Raw genomic sequence first — 14,702 nt, forward strand, 5'->3', positions numbered from 1 at the left:
CTTCTGAGGGATTGACTATGAAACTAGACCAAGTTGGTCCAGGAATGTCCATTTTTGGATGTTCCCAGGCAAATTGTGGTTTCACCGCATGGTGGTAGATTGGGACCTCAGGCAATGGCATGCTCTGTTCATTGTCATGAACTTCAGTAATTGCTTACATTGGATTATTTTGTTATCTGCAACCCAGTCATTTACACTCAGCCATTCTATCCTCTATCCCTTCCTTCTTTCATGACACCTATCTCTGACTATATACTATCTGATACACATCAATGTTTGGATAAAATCTCCACAGCAGAGTGAGGGATGGAGAATCTTGTCATCGGCCTCTGGCAGATCTATGACAAGATCCTCCATCCCTTCCACAACGTTGAAGATGAGCTCTTTTACAAATGACAAACATGGATTTTGAGGGGTCATTTACTACGTTCAGGTTTCCCCCAGTTTATGCAGTGTTCTGTTCATGTGAACTGTTCATAACCCAAACAGTTTTCAAGTCAGGAATATGGTACTGAACCAAGTTCCCACATTGGAGAAGATTCTTGTAGTCCCACAGCAGCCAGCAAATCCATTTTTTTGATATCCCAATCTCTTGTTTGTATGTATTGTCAGTACATAAGTGGGGGGAAGGGTACCAGCTTTATTATTTTCTACATTATTATTGCGCATTGGTTGACTGTTATTTTGTGTATATTATCATTCTGTACTGTATTATTAGTTAAGTCTGCACACTGCTAAGTGTGTTTTGAAATGTTGCTGCCTTAACAAAAGAATTTCCCACTCGAGATCAACAAAGTACATATTATTATTACTTTTATTATTATTATCATTATTCCAAGTCTAAGTCGCTGCTAACTACTTCAGATTCAATGCCTAAGCTTTTGCTTTGTGTATGTTTTAAACTAAGATGGTGATTAGAACTAGCAGCCCACAGGCTGTGAACAGCAGTGAGGGAACTGGGATGCACTGGTGGAAAATGTTACAGCTGAAAGCAGATATAGTCATGAGAAGCTCAAAGCTGTCCCAGTAAAGAAAAGCTATGGCATTGTTGCCTTAAATTCCAAGGAAACAATAATTACATTTGTCTCTATATATTCATCATATGAGTGGTCATCCAAATGGCTTACTACAACCTAATAGGAATATTTCAAGCTGTTCAATAAGGTGGTACCATTAATAGATGAGTAGATTACAAAAGAGTGATTTTGAATGATAACACTTTATTAAAACGCTGGCTATCCCTCAGGTGGACATGATACTCAACTATGTGTATTACGTGGCCATCTTTCACACCAGTGAAAATGTAGTTTAAGTCCTAGGTATGACTAATTTAACAAAAAGTTTTATTCTGTAACTATTTGAAAACACAATAAAAAAGTTTTTTAAAAAAAGTCAAACAATGACTGCCTCTCTATAAAAGGAAGCATTTGCTTCACATCCAGCTTACCAAGATCTTCTAGGATCAAATATGTCTAAGTGTACTCATCTTTCATTCTTCTAAACTCCAGTGGTGGACACACACCTGGCCTTTCTAACTTTCCATCATAATGCAACTTAATCATTCTGCATAGAGTCCAATAATCTTTCTCTGAACTGCTTCCAAATATTAACATCTATCTTTAAGTAAGGAAACCAATAGTGTACCTAATACTCCAAATGTGACTTCATCAATAGCTTATGTCATGGAGTCATAACCTTTCTGCTTTTGCACACAAGGCCTCTAGTAATAGCCAATATTCTGTTAGCTTTGCTAATTATCTGCTATACTGAGCAATGATTAGTCTTGTACTAATCATTGCTAGAATCCCCAGAATTCCAAGATACCCTTCACCTTAGAGCTTCTCAAGATTTAGATGACTTATGCACAAAATATACATCAGAATGATCCCGATGACTTGCGTCCTCATGGTGGGTCTTGGCCCAAAACGTTGACTGATTATTCATTTTCATAAATACTGCCTGACTTGCTGAGTTCCTCCAGTATTTTGGATATGTTGCTCCGGATTTCCAGCATCTGCAGAATCTTTTGTATTTAGATAAAATGTTTTGTTTTTATTTAATCCTGCCTATATGGACAATCTTAAATACGAGATTCTGGAGAATCTGTGAATCGTGAGCAATACACACAAAATGCTGAAGGAACTTAGTTGGTCAGTCAGCATCCGTGGATGAAAATACAGAGTCAATGTTTTGGGATGAGATGCTTCACCTGGACTGGACAACTTCACATTTTTCCATATTCTAATCTATTTGGTCGATATTTGTTCACTTACTTAAAGTCAATTGCTCCTCTGTCACCTGCTTCAGTCTTTTTCTCACTTTCTTTTAGAAAATTTAGGGCTAAATTTACCAATTTACCAAAATTGAAAAAAAAATTGAGGTCCCAGCATTGATCCCTGTGGTGCCTGGATGCAAAGAGTGAAAAGAAAGGTGTGGCTATTCTTCCCAGAACAGAGAGATAAGGGACAGACTTTATAAAGCTGCTCAAATCATAAATGGTTTTGACTGAATAAAAGGGTGGAACTATTTCCAGTTTGAGTAAAGTCAATGATCAGTGGAAACATATTTAAATGTATTAAGCTTAGAAAAAGATATAACATGGGAATGTATAGTTTTAAATAGTGAATGGTTGTAATTTGGAAAACACTGGCTGAATATGTGGTAGAAATACTAATCATATTGACATTCAAGTGCAAATACTATACTTGAAAGGATATAGGCTTTGGTGATAGTGTAGTTGACAAGGATTAATTGGACAGCGCTTCTAGATTTGGGACAGGACTGTTGGACTGAATAGTTTCTCTTTTAATTGTAACAATACATGTGGACTACTGGAAATTCTCCAGAATAAATTCTGCTTGTGATTTTGTTAATCTGAAATATCTAATTAAAGTCATTGATGTCTATTCTGGTTATTTCACAAACTGACATATTGTAATTTCTGAATGAATTTTATAATGTTCAAGGCCATGCTGCAATTGAAAATCCAGCAGTACATTCATACCAGGAGTCAGCATTTGGTTATCCGTACTAGGTTCTGGTCAATATATCATCTCCATGTTTTAGAAAAACTGTCAATTAAATGCCAAGACTTGGATTCAACTGCCCAGTAATACATCCCGGCTCAGCAGAGCTAGCAGTAATATGAATCTGTGCAACAGGATAAAATATGTTGTCATTATAATATAGCTGGTTTAGTGCTGTTTGAGAATTAATTTCTAGGTATGTATAATTTAGGATTTAATTAACATTTGGAGTTCGAAGTTCATGGTTAAGTACAGATGGCAATCGTGAAAGTTCAATATTTTGTGTGAATTAAATTTAAAGAAAGATAGCCAATTAAAAGGAACTGGTTATTAAAGTGTCAAACAATTGTATGGTTGTAGTCTTTAAATAAACCATGATACATATTTTAACATCAGCTAAATTAGAAATGGATGTCTACAGCTAAACTTTAAACCTCTTGAGAGGTAGGCCAAATCTTCCTGTTCCTGTTATATATATATATATATATATATATTTTTAAAATTAAATTAAGTAAATAGTGTTGAGAAAAAAATAGTGAGGTAGTATTTACAGGTTAGTTCTTTGTCCATTCAGAATTCTGATGTTGGAGGGGAAGAAAATGTTCCTAAAATTTTGAGTGTGTTTCTTCAGACTCCTGTACCTCTGTACCTCCTTCTTGATGGTAGCAATGAGAAGCAAATATGTCCTTGGTGATAGGGGTCCCTAATGATGGATGTTGCCTTTTTGAGACGTCGCCTTTGGAAGATGCTGGGGAGGCTATGGAGCTGGTTGAATTTGCAACCCTCTGCAGATTTTTCCAATTCTGTGCAGTGGCCCCTCCATACCATAGGGTGATGCAACCAGTTAGAATGTTCTCCATGGTACATCTCTTGAAATTTGCTAGAGATTTTGGTGGCTGGTGGCGTAGTGGCATCAGCGCCGGACTTTGGAGCGACAACTCCTGAGTTCGAATCCAGCCAGCTCCCTTGCACGCTTTCCATCCGTGTTGGGTTGAGCGTCGAGCTAGCAACTCGGCCTCATAAAAACAAGAAAGCCGGCTTAAAAAAAAACGCCGTCACGACGACGTCCCGATGACTCCACTCGGAGTTAAGGGCTTTCTTCTTCTTCTTTGGTGGCATACCAAATCTCCTCAGATAAAGACTTTGCAGGCTAATTCATATTTAGCAAGAATACTGCAAACGATTGCATCATTTTGGATGCATCTTACATCCAGAGCAAAATGGCCATAATCTTCTAACTAGTTTAAGATACCTTGTATTAGAATGCTGTATAGCTCTACCCATTTCCTGGATCATTTTAATTAGCTTTATGAATTTTGATATTTATGTAAATTTGTTGAACATCGTAATAGAACCTTAAAGTTGCTACGTTTGGGCCGAAGAACATGTTTTAGTATTTTTCTATACTTAAATTGGTTGTCTTACCCCCCCCCCCCAAACAAGTCTAGATTAGTTTTGAATATTTTTAGTGTTTATTTTCAGTTAATTGCAATTGGGTTACTCTTGTGATAAACCTATTTTCAGATGTATCAGTCAAATGATTCCAGGCTACCTCTCTTTAGAGTATTATTTGATCCAGAATGTTTCTGTAGTTTGGAAACCACTACTTGATTGCTCTGCTTATTCATAAATTTTTGCAGCTTCTGGTATAAAAGATGAGGATGAATCAGAATCAAGTTTATTATCACGGTCTAATATGACAGGAAATGTGTTATTTTGTGGCAGCAGTATGGTGCAAAGACATAAAATTACTATAAAGTACAAGATAGTGTTCATGAGTTTATGAAAACCGATGAGGGAAGAAGCTGCTGCTGAATAATTGCGTGTGCGGGTCTTCAGGCCTCCATACCCCCCCCCGATGGTAATAATAAGGAAAGTACACAACCCAGATGGTGAAGGTTTTAATGAAGGGTGCCAAAGTCTTGAGGCACCACCTCCTGAAGATATCCTTGGAGGTGTTGAGGATTTGCTGTGCTGGAGTTCGCTGGACCTACAACCCTCTACGACCTCCTGCAATCCTGCATGTTGGATTCTTCATGCCAGGGCGTGAGGGAACCAGTAAGAATGCTCTATAAAAACTTGGGTGACATATCAAATCCCCTCAAATTCTGAACAAAGTTGAGCCACTGGCAGTCCCTCTTCATGATTGCATTAATATGTCGGGCCCAGGACAGACCCTCAGAGAAGCTGACATCCAGCTGCTCACCCTTTCCACTGCTAACCCCTTGAATGAGGACTGGTACATGTTCTTCCAACTTCCCCTTCCTGAAGTGAATTGCTTGGACATTGAATATTAGTTTTTTATTGCGACACCTCTCAACCAGACTATCTAACTCACTCTTGTACGCCTCCTTGTCGACATCTGGGATTTTATGAACAGTGGTGTCATCTGCGACTTTATAAATGGTGTTTGAGCTGTGCTTATCCACAGAGTAATGTGTGCAGAGAGGCTAGAGCAGTGGGTTAAGCATGCGTCCTTGAGATGTGCCATGTTAATTATCTGCAAGGAGGAGATGTTATTACCAATCAGTACTGACTGGTACAGACTCCCAACAAGGAAGTCAAGGATCCAGCTGCAGAGAGAGGTAGAGGTTAAAAAGCTTTGTGATTATTTCTGATGGAAAGATGGTATTGAATGCTGAGCTGTAATCACTAAACAGCAGCCTGACATACAGTACTGTATGTTTTGCTGTTGTCTTAGTGCTCCAAAGTGGAGAGCAAGTGAGATTGCATCTGCTGTAGACTGCTTGCAATGAACTACAGCAGGTCCGGGTCCTTGCTCAGGCGGGAGTTAATTTTCGTCATAACCAATCTCTCAAAGCATTTCTTTATGGTAGATTTGAGTGCAACTGGGTAATAGTTATTGAGGCAACTCAGCACGCTCTTCTTTAGCCCTGGTATGATTACTGCCCCTTTGAAGGAGGTGGGAACCTCTGATTACAGCAGGGAGAGGTTGATGATGTCCTTGAACACACTGGCCTTCAGAATCCATCCAGCTATACCGTGATACATTTGAGGGTTCGCCCACTTGAAGGATGTTCTGAGCCTCCGAGACAGAGATCACAGGGTCACTGGATAGTGTGGGAATTTGTATACCTTTTGTATGCCTTTGAATGCTTACATAAAAGACATTGAGATCCTTGGTGAATGAAACTGACAGTGTTCTCAGTACCCAGAAACTTTTCCAACCAAGTCTTTCTGAGTTAGACCATGAAGAAGTATAAATCAAGGAAAGCAGGACCTGCCTACAAGCTCAGACTTAATTTATTTCTGACTGGAGCGTGTGTACTTTTTGCTGGCTCACTGTTAGAATTTCCAGGTTAAAGTGAACTGTACTTTGATTAAGAATGCTATATCCAGCAACTTAGTGTCCTATCAGACTGCAAGGACATCCTTTTAGAACAGAGATGAGGAGGAATTTCTTTAGCCAGATGATGCTAAATTGATGGAATTCAATGCAGCGGACGGTTGTGGAGGCCAGGTCATTGGATATATTTAAAATGGAGGGTGATAGGTCCTTGTTTAGTAAAGGTGTCAACGGTTATGGGGAGAAGGGAGGAGAATGGGTTGAGAAAGTTAATAAATGACCCATGATAGAATAGTGGAGCAGATGCAACTGGTCGAATGGCCTAATTCTGCTGCTTCTGTTTTATAGTCTACCAACTGCGGAATTAGCTTTGAAAGAAGAACAATGGTGCTACTGAAGTGTGAATGCATAGACGTATATTGAAAGAGTAAAAAACAAATGCAATAAGAAGGAGCTTAACAGAGAAAATGCTTAAAGGATTTTGTTACACAAGCTAGATTTCAGCAGCGGATTATGAAATTGCCAGTTGATATTCAGCCCCAGACGTGTTCACTTAAGTAGATTTAAAAATATGTATGCAAAGCAAAAAAGACTTAAATCTGTTCCATTTTTTGAATTGCAGCTCTTCTTTATGCAACTATTTTTGGAAACGTCACAACTATCTTCCAGCAGATGTACGCCAACACCAACCGCTACCATGAAATGCTAAATAATGTGCGGGATTTTCTCAAACTTTACCAAGTCCCCAAAGGACTTAGTGAACGAGTCATGGATTATATAGTGTCAACATGGTCAATGTCTAAAGGGATTGACACGGAGAAGGTACGAACCTATGAGGTAAAACTTACTAAGATTTCCAGAAATAGCATTCATGTAATTATTTATAAGTTGCATACTCACCTCTGGACAGAATCAAATTTAAATGTAATTATCAAGTCAGCTATGCACTAACTAGGGAAATGCACACTGCAAAATAATTAATCCTGGGGGTATGTGGAATATATTGGAAATATAGTCTATTTTTTCATTTGAGTGGATTACATTCCTTTTCCATGAATATGTTCAATAATTATTTAATTATAGAAGATTTTAAACAGATCTTTCTAACAATCTTTGTGTTTTCCATTTAGAAAAAAATGTGATTTTTTATAAATTCTAGTTCTATATTTTGTTGGAACCTGTATAGAAGTTTATAATTTTGACCTTGACTTTGATGAAATATGGGCTTTTGAGGAACATGCTACAATAAATTCCTTGCAATTTGGTGTAAAAATGCTTTCTTGATTTGTGAATTTAAATGAGACTGATGATTTGAAATAATAAACCCTTATACTTTTTGTCTTTTTTTTTGCTGCACTCAGAATGAAGTGTAAAGATTTGCAGATGTCAAATTAGATTTGTTTTATCCTCAAGAGAATTGATGTAATAAAATGAATAAATCCTACACAAAAACCTTTTCCGATTTAAACTCAGTTGATCTGAAAAATGACCATAACATAATATGATGGAATTTTATATTGAGTTTGAAATCAGTATAGTTCTATCCAAATCTGTGGTTAAAATCATGTGGGACAAGTTGAATTTGGTTGATTGGGGAACTACATTAAAAGTTGTGACAGTAGACAGGTTATGATAGCGCTAATGGAAAAAAATACATAATTATCTTAAATCCTTAAAGTAAGAAAACTTCAATAGGAGTTAAAGATGCCATTAAATCAATAGAAGAACCTTATAAAATGTTGTTAGAAATAGCACTAGTTATAAAGTTTGGGAGCATTTTAGGATTCAGCAAAGGACTGCCAAGAAATTGATGAAAAAATGAAAGAGAATATGTGAGGTGGGAAACTTAAAAGTGGACACAAAGAACTTAAGAATATGTGGAAGGGAGAAAACTGGGAAAAACAAATATTACAGTTAAGAGTGTTGGCACGTGGCCAAGTGGTTAAGGCATTCATCTAGTGATCTGAAGGTCGCTAGTTCGAGCCTTGACTGAGGCTGCGTGTGTGTCCTTGAGCAAGGCACTTAACCACACACTGCTCTGCAATGACACCGGTGCCAAGCTGTATGGGTCCTAATGCCCTTTCCTTGGCGTGGAGAGGGGAGACTTGCAGCTTGGGCAACTGCTGGTCTTCCATTTAAAAAAAACCTTGCCCAGGCTTGTGCCCTGGAAACTTTCCAAGGCGCAAATCCATGGTCTATGGAGACTAACACACCACACAGTTAAGAATGGGCAAATTTACAGTGCTGTATAAGAGTAACAAAATGGGAGAGAAATTAAACAGATCCAATCACATTTCCTTTTCCAGTTTCCCATGCAGACAGTGCTGACGACATGGAATTTGCGATGATCAGTCTGCGGATTTTAGAACTGGCTTATTTATACTGTTTTTGTTGAAGAAATTATTGAATGCTCAAGTGTTGTGGCTGGACAAAAAATTGCACAGCACAAGATTTTTGTGTACACTGCTCATTACAAATTAGAGGGAACATTGTTTGGCACGTCATTGCAGGAAGGTATTTGTCTTGACTAAATAGGCAAGGCCAAGGGAGTGGGCCATTTAGGAATGAAATGGAAAGATAGTTTTTCACTGAGAGTGTGGTGAATCTGGAAGGCTTTGGAAGCTGAGTCATTATTCATTCTAAACAGAGATCGGTAGGTTTTCAGATATTGAGGGAATCAAGAGTTATGGGAATAGAACTCAAAAATGGAGCTGAAGTGGAAGATCACCTGGGATATTGATAAATGGATGTAGAGTCTTGAAAGGACATTTAGTTTATTCCTGCTCCTAGTTCTGCTTTTCTCCACAAAGTTCTACCACCAGATTCTCTAAAACAAAAATCCCATCTGTGTGTATTGCATTTCATTGCCCATTCCGTGGGATTATTTTTGACATAATTGTGATAAGTTATCAGAAGATAGACATTTATGGGAGCTTATTGGCTCCTTGTTGCCAGCAATTTGGTACCAGTGTGATGCTAACAAGACAAGATACTTCATCAAAAGAAAACACTAAGGGAAAGGTTGAATTAAATCATAGAAGATTTCACATATCTTAACAATGTGGATAGTGTTTTCACATTTCCTTTTATAATGTAATTTTTTGGTGCAATTAGTATTGATATTAATGTGATCTCATGGTTGCGATGAACAGTGAATCGGGAGTATGTGGAATAGATTGGAAATATAAGCTATTTTAATTGAATAGTTACATTCCACTGTTACTCTGTGACGATACTTGCAGGAACTCAGAAGAACGAGAAGTGATCATTTAGAAACATATAAAATAATGAAAGAGATAGATAAGATAGAGGCAGGAAATTTGTTTCCACTGGTAAGTGAGACAACAACTAGGGGACATAGTCTCTAGGTTCATGGAATAGGTTTAGGATGGGAATGAAGAAAAAACTCTTTTTCCCAGCGTGTGGTGAATCTGTGAAATTCTCTGCCCATGGAAGCAATAAAGACTACCTCACTAAATATATTTAAGGCACAGTTAGACAAGTTTTTGTCTAGCAGGGGGATTAAAGGCTATGGGGAAAAGTCATGTCCATGGAGCTAAGTCCATGGATAGATTAGCTATGATCTTATTGAATGGTAGAACAGGACTGATGAGACAGATGACCCACTCCTGCTCCTATTTCTTGAGCTTCCTATGTTTCTTATGAACTCCTTCAGTCATGACATATCCAACTGTGGGCACATCTTGATTAAAGGAATACAATGAAAAATAATGTTAAATTTGAATTAGAAGTTCAATTAGTTTAAGAGCCATTTGACCTGATTTTTGGAAACACAATCTGATGAAATTCTGGCTAGCCTCTTTTCTAAGCATTTACTCCAAGGAAGTAATATCATCTTGGTTTTCATTAGAGTGCAATGTTCTTTGACATAGTTTACCTGACATGTCACTATGATGGAAGGAATTGTGAATTTTTAATTGCATCTCAAATCACTAATTGTATTTGCTTGCAGACATTTGAAGAAGACAGAATTTTTTTTGATAGAGTTGAAATAAGTTCTGAATATAATGTCATTTATTAATAAACTGCCAATCTAAAATAGCCAGCAAGTGATTATCTATAAACTTTTAAAAGAAATTAAAATCAGATTAATCACAGGTGTTTGATTAACAATATGGTTGAAAAGGTATATTTTATTTGGACAATTATTTTTACCAATATTAGTTTAAAACTGCTAAATAGCTACTCTATGAAGGAATATTTCTTAAAGCAATTACTTTATTTGAAACACTTACATTTCAAAATTGTGCCAGCTATATATATTTGTTGACATATAACCAAATTATTTGTGAATAAATTTCAAAGATAGTTAGTGTTGAATGACCTCTCTAAATCTTCTTCAAGTGAATGGAAACATTATAAAACTTCACAAAACAGTCCCAACTTGCTGTCCAATTGATGCATAAATTGAGATCTCAACCACAGTGACAGAGCTCTGAGGATTTAGGTCTAGCATTGACTCATGGTCTGATTTGCCACCTTTTGTGCCATAGTCAAAGTCAAGTTCAAAGTTGAGTTTGAACGAGTAATGTTCAAGTACATGGATGCTCAGGTGCAATGAAGAACTTACTTGCATCGTCCTATGATGCTATAGGACGATGACATCAGATAAGTAGAATTTGCAAGAAAACTTGCAAAGTAAGATAGGTGGCATTGTGGATAATGAAGTAGGTTTTCAAAGCTTGCAGAGAGATGTAGGCCAGTTAGAAGAGTGAGCTGAAAGATGGCAGATGGAGTTTAATGCTGATAAGTGTGAGGTGCTACATTTTGGTAGGACTAATCAAAATAGGACATACATGGTAAATGGTAGGGCATTGAGGAATGCAGTAGAACAGAGTGATCTAGGAATAATGGTGCATAGTTCCCTGAAGGTGGAATCTCATGTGGATAGGGTGGTGAAGAAAGCTTTTGGTATGCTGGCCTTCATAAATCAGAGCATTGAGTATAGGAGTTGAGATCTAATGTTAAAATTGTACAAGGCATTGGTGAGGCCAAATTTGGGGTATTGTGTACAGTTCTGGTCACCAAATTATAAGAAAGATGTCAACAAAATAGAGAGAGTACAGAGGAGATTTACTAGAATGTTACCTGGGTTTCAGCACCTAGGTTACAGAGAAAGGTTGAACAAGTTAGGTCTTTATTCTTTGGAGCATAGAAGGTTGAGGGGGGACTTGATAGAAGTATTTAAAATTATGAGGGGGATAGATCGAGTTGACGTGGATAGGCTTTTTCCATTGAGTGTAGGGGAGATTCAAACAAGAGGACACGAGTTGAGAGTTAGGGGGCAAAAGTTTAGGGGTAACACGAGGGGGAAATTCTTCACTCAGAGAGTGGAAGCTGTGTGGAACGAGCTTCCAGTAGAAATGGTAGAGGCAGGTTCGATTTTGTCATTAAAAAAAAAAATTGGTTAGGTATATGGACAGGAAAGGAATGGAGGGTTATGGGCTGAGTGCAGGTAGGTGGGACTATATAACCATATAACCATATAACAATCACAGCACGGAAACAGGCCATTCCGGCCCTCCTAGTCCGTGCCGAACTCTTAATCTCACCTAGTCCCACCTACCCGCACTCAGCCCATAACCCTCCACTCCTTTCCTGTCCATATACCTATCCAATTTTACCTTAAATGACACAACTGAACTGGCCTCTACTACTTCTACAGGAAGCTCGTTCCACACAGCTTCCACTCTCTGAGTGAAGAATTTCCCCCTCGTGTTACCCCTAAACTTTTGCCCCCTAACTCTCAACTCGTGTCCTCTTGTTTGAATCTCCCCACTTTCAATGGAAAAAGTGAGAGTAAGCGTTTGGCATGGACTAGAAGGGCTGAGATGACCTGTTTCCATGCTGTAATTGTTATAAACTATAAACTAACCATAATTATGCACATTTTTACAAGAATGAATTCAGTTAGAATAAATTGAACTCAATTTTAGAGCAAAGTGATCAATATGTTGCTCTACTAATGCAGTGAAAGAGTGAATAATACAGAGAATGGTTGAAGTTGTTCTTGACCTAGTGATGTGGGACCTTAGTTCTATGACTGGCTTTGACATCAGTTTAAAATACCCTTTGAATATACAATAAAAAACTGAACTCTAAGGCAACAAAATAAATTACTACTGAACATCGTGGTTTCCAGTAAAAGATAGTATGATAAATTGTACCGTTCAGCCGGACAGTAAGGAGAGTGGAAACATCATAGATCATGTTATTAGATGCCTGACAAGATCATATTTCTGTAACAAGGCCTGAACTTCGTATTATTCCTAATGAGGACTCTGAAAACTGTGATCATTATTAAGCTGTAAATAGGTCAGCAACATCTGCCGTCCATGCACGTGCAGTTAAATGCCAGGACTCTGTCAAAGGAACAGAGTACACTGTTAGCAGAGTTTGCTTTACTATTGGAATGACCATAATGATCTAAACAGGAGTACTTATCCACCATTTCCACAGTAAAAAGAGCTAAAAGCTAAATAATTCAGGTGTGAGTTTTTAATGGCACAGCAGAGCTAAAAGACTTTTCTGGAACTGAAAAATTAATTCCACAAGTGTCGAGCCTCATTCAATTTTGTTTCTTTCTATCTGCCACTATAACCTCTCCTTAATTCCTTCTGTATTTCCCGGATCTTATTCTAATTTGTCATCGCAATTTAAATGCCCTGTGTTTTATTTTAGTTCAGGTTACCGTCAGCATTCTTGAATCAATTAGTTTGATAAACCTTACAATTTCTTAACTCATTCACTGACACCATAGATTCCACCTAAGGATGATTACAGTGGAATAAGCAGCAGTGTCAAGGAAATCTGCAGCTTTAAAATCTCAGTGGACTGCTGTAAGCGAGGTGTTAGTCAGGTGTTGTTCCTTTGGCACTGCAGGCAAAACCAACATAAATGGGGAGAATAATTCATTAATAGGATGGACTGTGTATAATGGTACCCTGTTATGTACCGACTGCAAACTGCAATGATAGAACTTTCCCAAGCCCCTGACCTCTGCCACTAATAGGAACAAGGGAGCAAGTGCAGCAAAGCAAGTTCTCCAAGTCGTACAACATCCTGACCCAAAAATGCATTGCTGGTTCTTCAGTTGCACTGGCTCTGAGTCCTGGAGCCCACCGGAAGATTTTCAATAGTACAAGGAGGCAGCTCAGGACCACCTGGCCACCTTTTCGAGGACAATTAGCAATAAGAAATCAATTACGGTTGTATGAGCAACATCCAAATCCTGAAAATGGGTAAAGAAAAGCTTCAAAGTCATGTCCTGATAAGGGTCTTGGCCAGAAATGGCAATGGTTTATTCCCTTTCCTGGATGCTGACTGACCTGCTGAGTACCTCCTGCATTTAGTGTGTATTCCACAAGGTCTACAGTATCTGCAGAATCTCTTGTGTGTAAAGTTTTAAGCTAGTGCAAAAGTTGCATACAGTCAATAAAACACAATGCCTTTTTGCTACCTCAACATCTCCCATTTACTCTCCTGAGTAAATACAGATGCAAAAAATCAATTTAAGATCTCCCCCATGTCTTTCAGCTCTTCCAGAGGAGTAATTTTATCCTTTTGCTCTTAATACAGTATATCTGTAGAAGCCCAAAGGATTCTCCTTCATCTTGACTGCTAGTGCAGCCCCATGCCTTCTTTTAGCCCTCTTGATTTTCTTCTTAAGTGTTCTCTTACATTTAAATGCTCCTCAGGTACTTAATTTTTCCTACCTGCCTATACCTGCTATGCACCTCCTTCTTTATCTTAACCAGGGCCTCAATTCTCTCGACAAGCAAAGTTCCTGAAACCTGTTATTCCTGCCTTTTATTCTGACAGGAACATACAAACCCTATACTCTCCCACTTAACAAATACAGTACACCTTTGCCAGAGAACAACCTATCTCAGTTCACTTTGGCCAGATCCTTTCTGATACTTTCAAAATTGGCCTTTCTCCAATTTAGAATTTCAACACGAGGACCAGCCCTGTCCTCTTCCATAATTACCTTGAAACTAACGGCATTATGATCACTAGATGTGAAGTTTTCCCCTTCCCAAACTTCTTTTAACCTGTCCTGTCTCATTCCCTAGTAAGAGATCAGATATCACCCTCTACAATAAGTGTATGGGACAGTGGAAAAAATGTTGAATTTCCCCATGGGGATGAATAAAGTATCTATCTATTTATCTTGTTGGGACTCCTATGTACTGATTAAGGAAACTTTCCTGAACACATTTAACAAACTCTTTCCCATCCAGCTCTTCTACAGTATGGAAGTTCCTGTCAAAATGTGAAAAGTTAAAATTGCTTACTATCATAATTGCCTTATGTTTTTCGCAATAGGCTGTGGTCTCTCTACAAAT

At 38.0% G+C, this 14,702-nt stretch overlaps 1 protein-coding gene across 2 annotated transcripts in view; it reads left to right on the forward strand.

Moving 5' to 3' along the window:
- Positions 1-14,702, forward strand: part of kcnh5b (potassium voltage-gated channel, subfamily H (eag-related), member 5b) — a 668,271-nt gene that overhangs the window by 197,386 nt on the left and 456,183 nt on the right. Inside the window, exon 8 of one of the 2 annotated variants that reach the window (XM_073039513.1) lies at positions 6,956-7,170. In XM_073039513.1, coding sequence (XP_072895614.1) covers positions 6,956-7,170 — 215 coding nt within the window. The remainder of the gene's footprint in view (positions 1-6,955; positions 7,171-14,702) is intronic. The other variant, XM_073039515.1, reaches the window with a different exon arrangement.

This window comes from Hemitrygon akajei, chromosome 3, assembly GCF_048418815.1.
Source record: "Hemitrygon akajei chromosome 3, sHemAka1.3, whole genome shotgun sequence".
NCBI lineage: Eukaryota > Metazoa > Chordata > Chondrichthyes > Myliobatiformes > Dasyatidae > Hemitrygon > Hemitrygon akajei.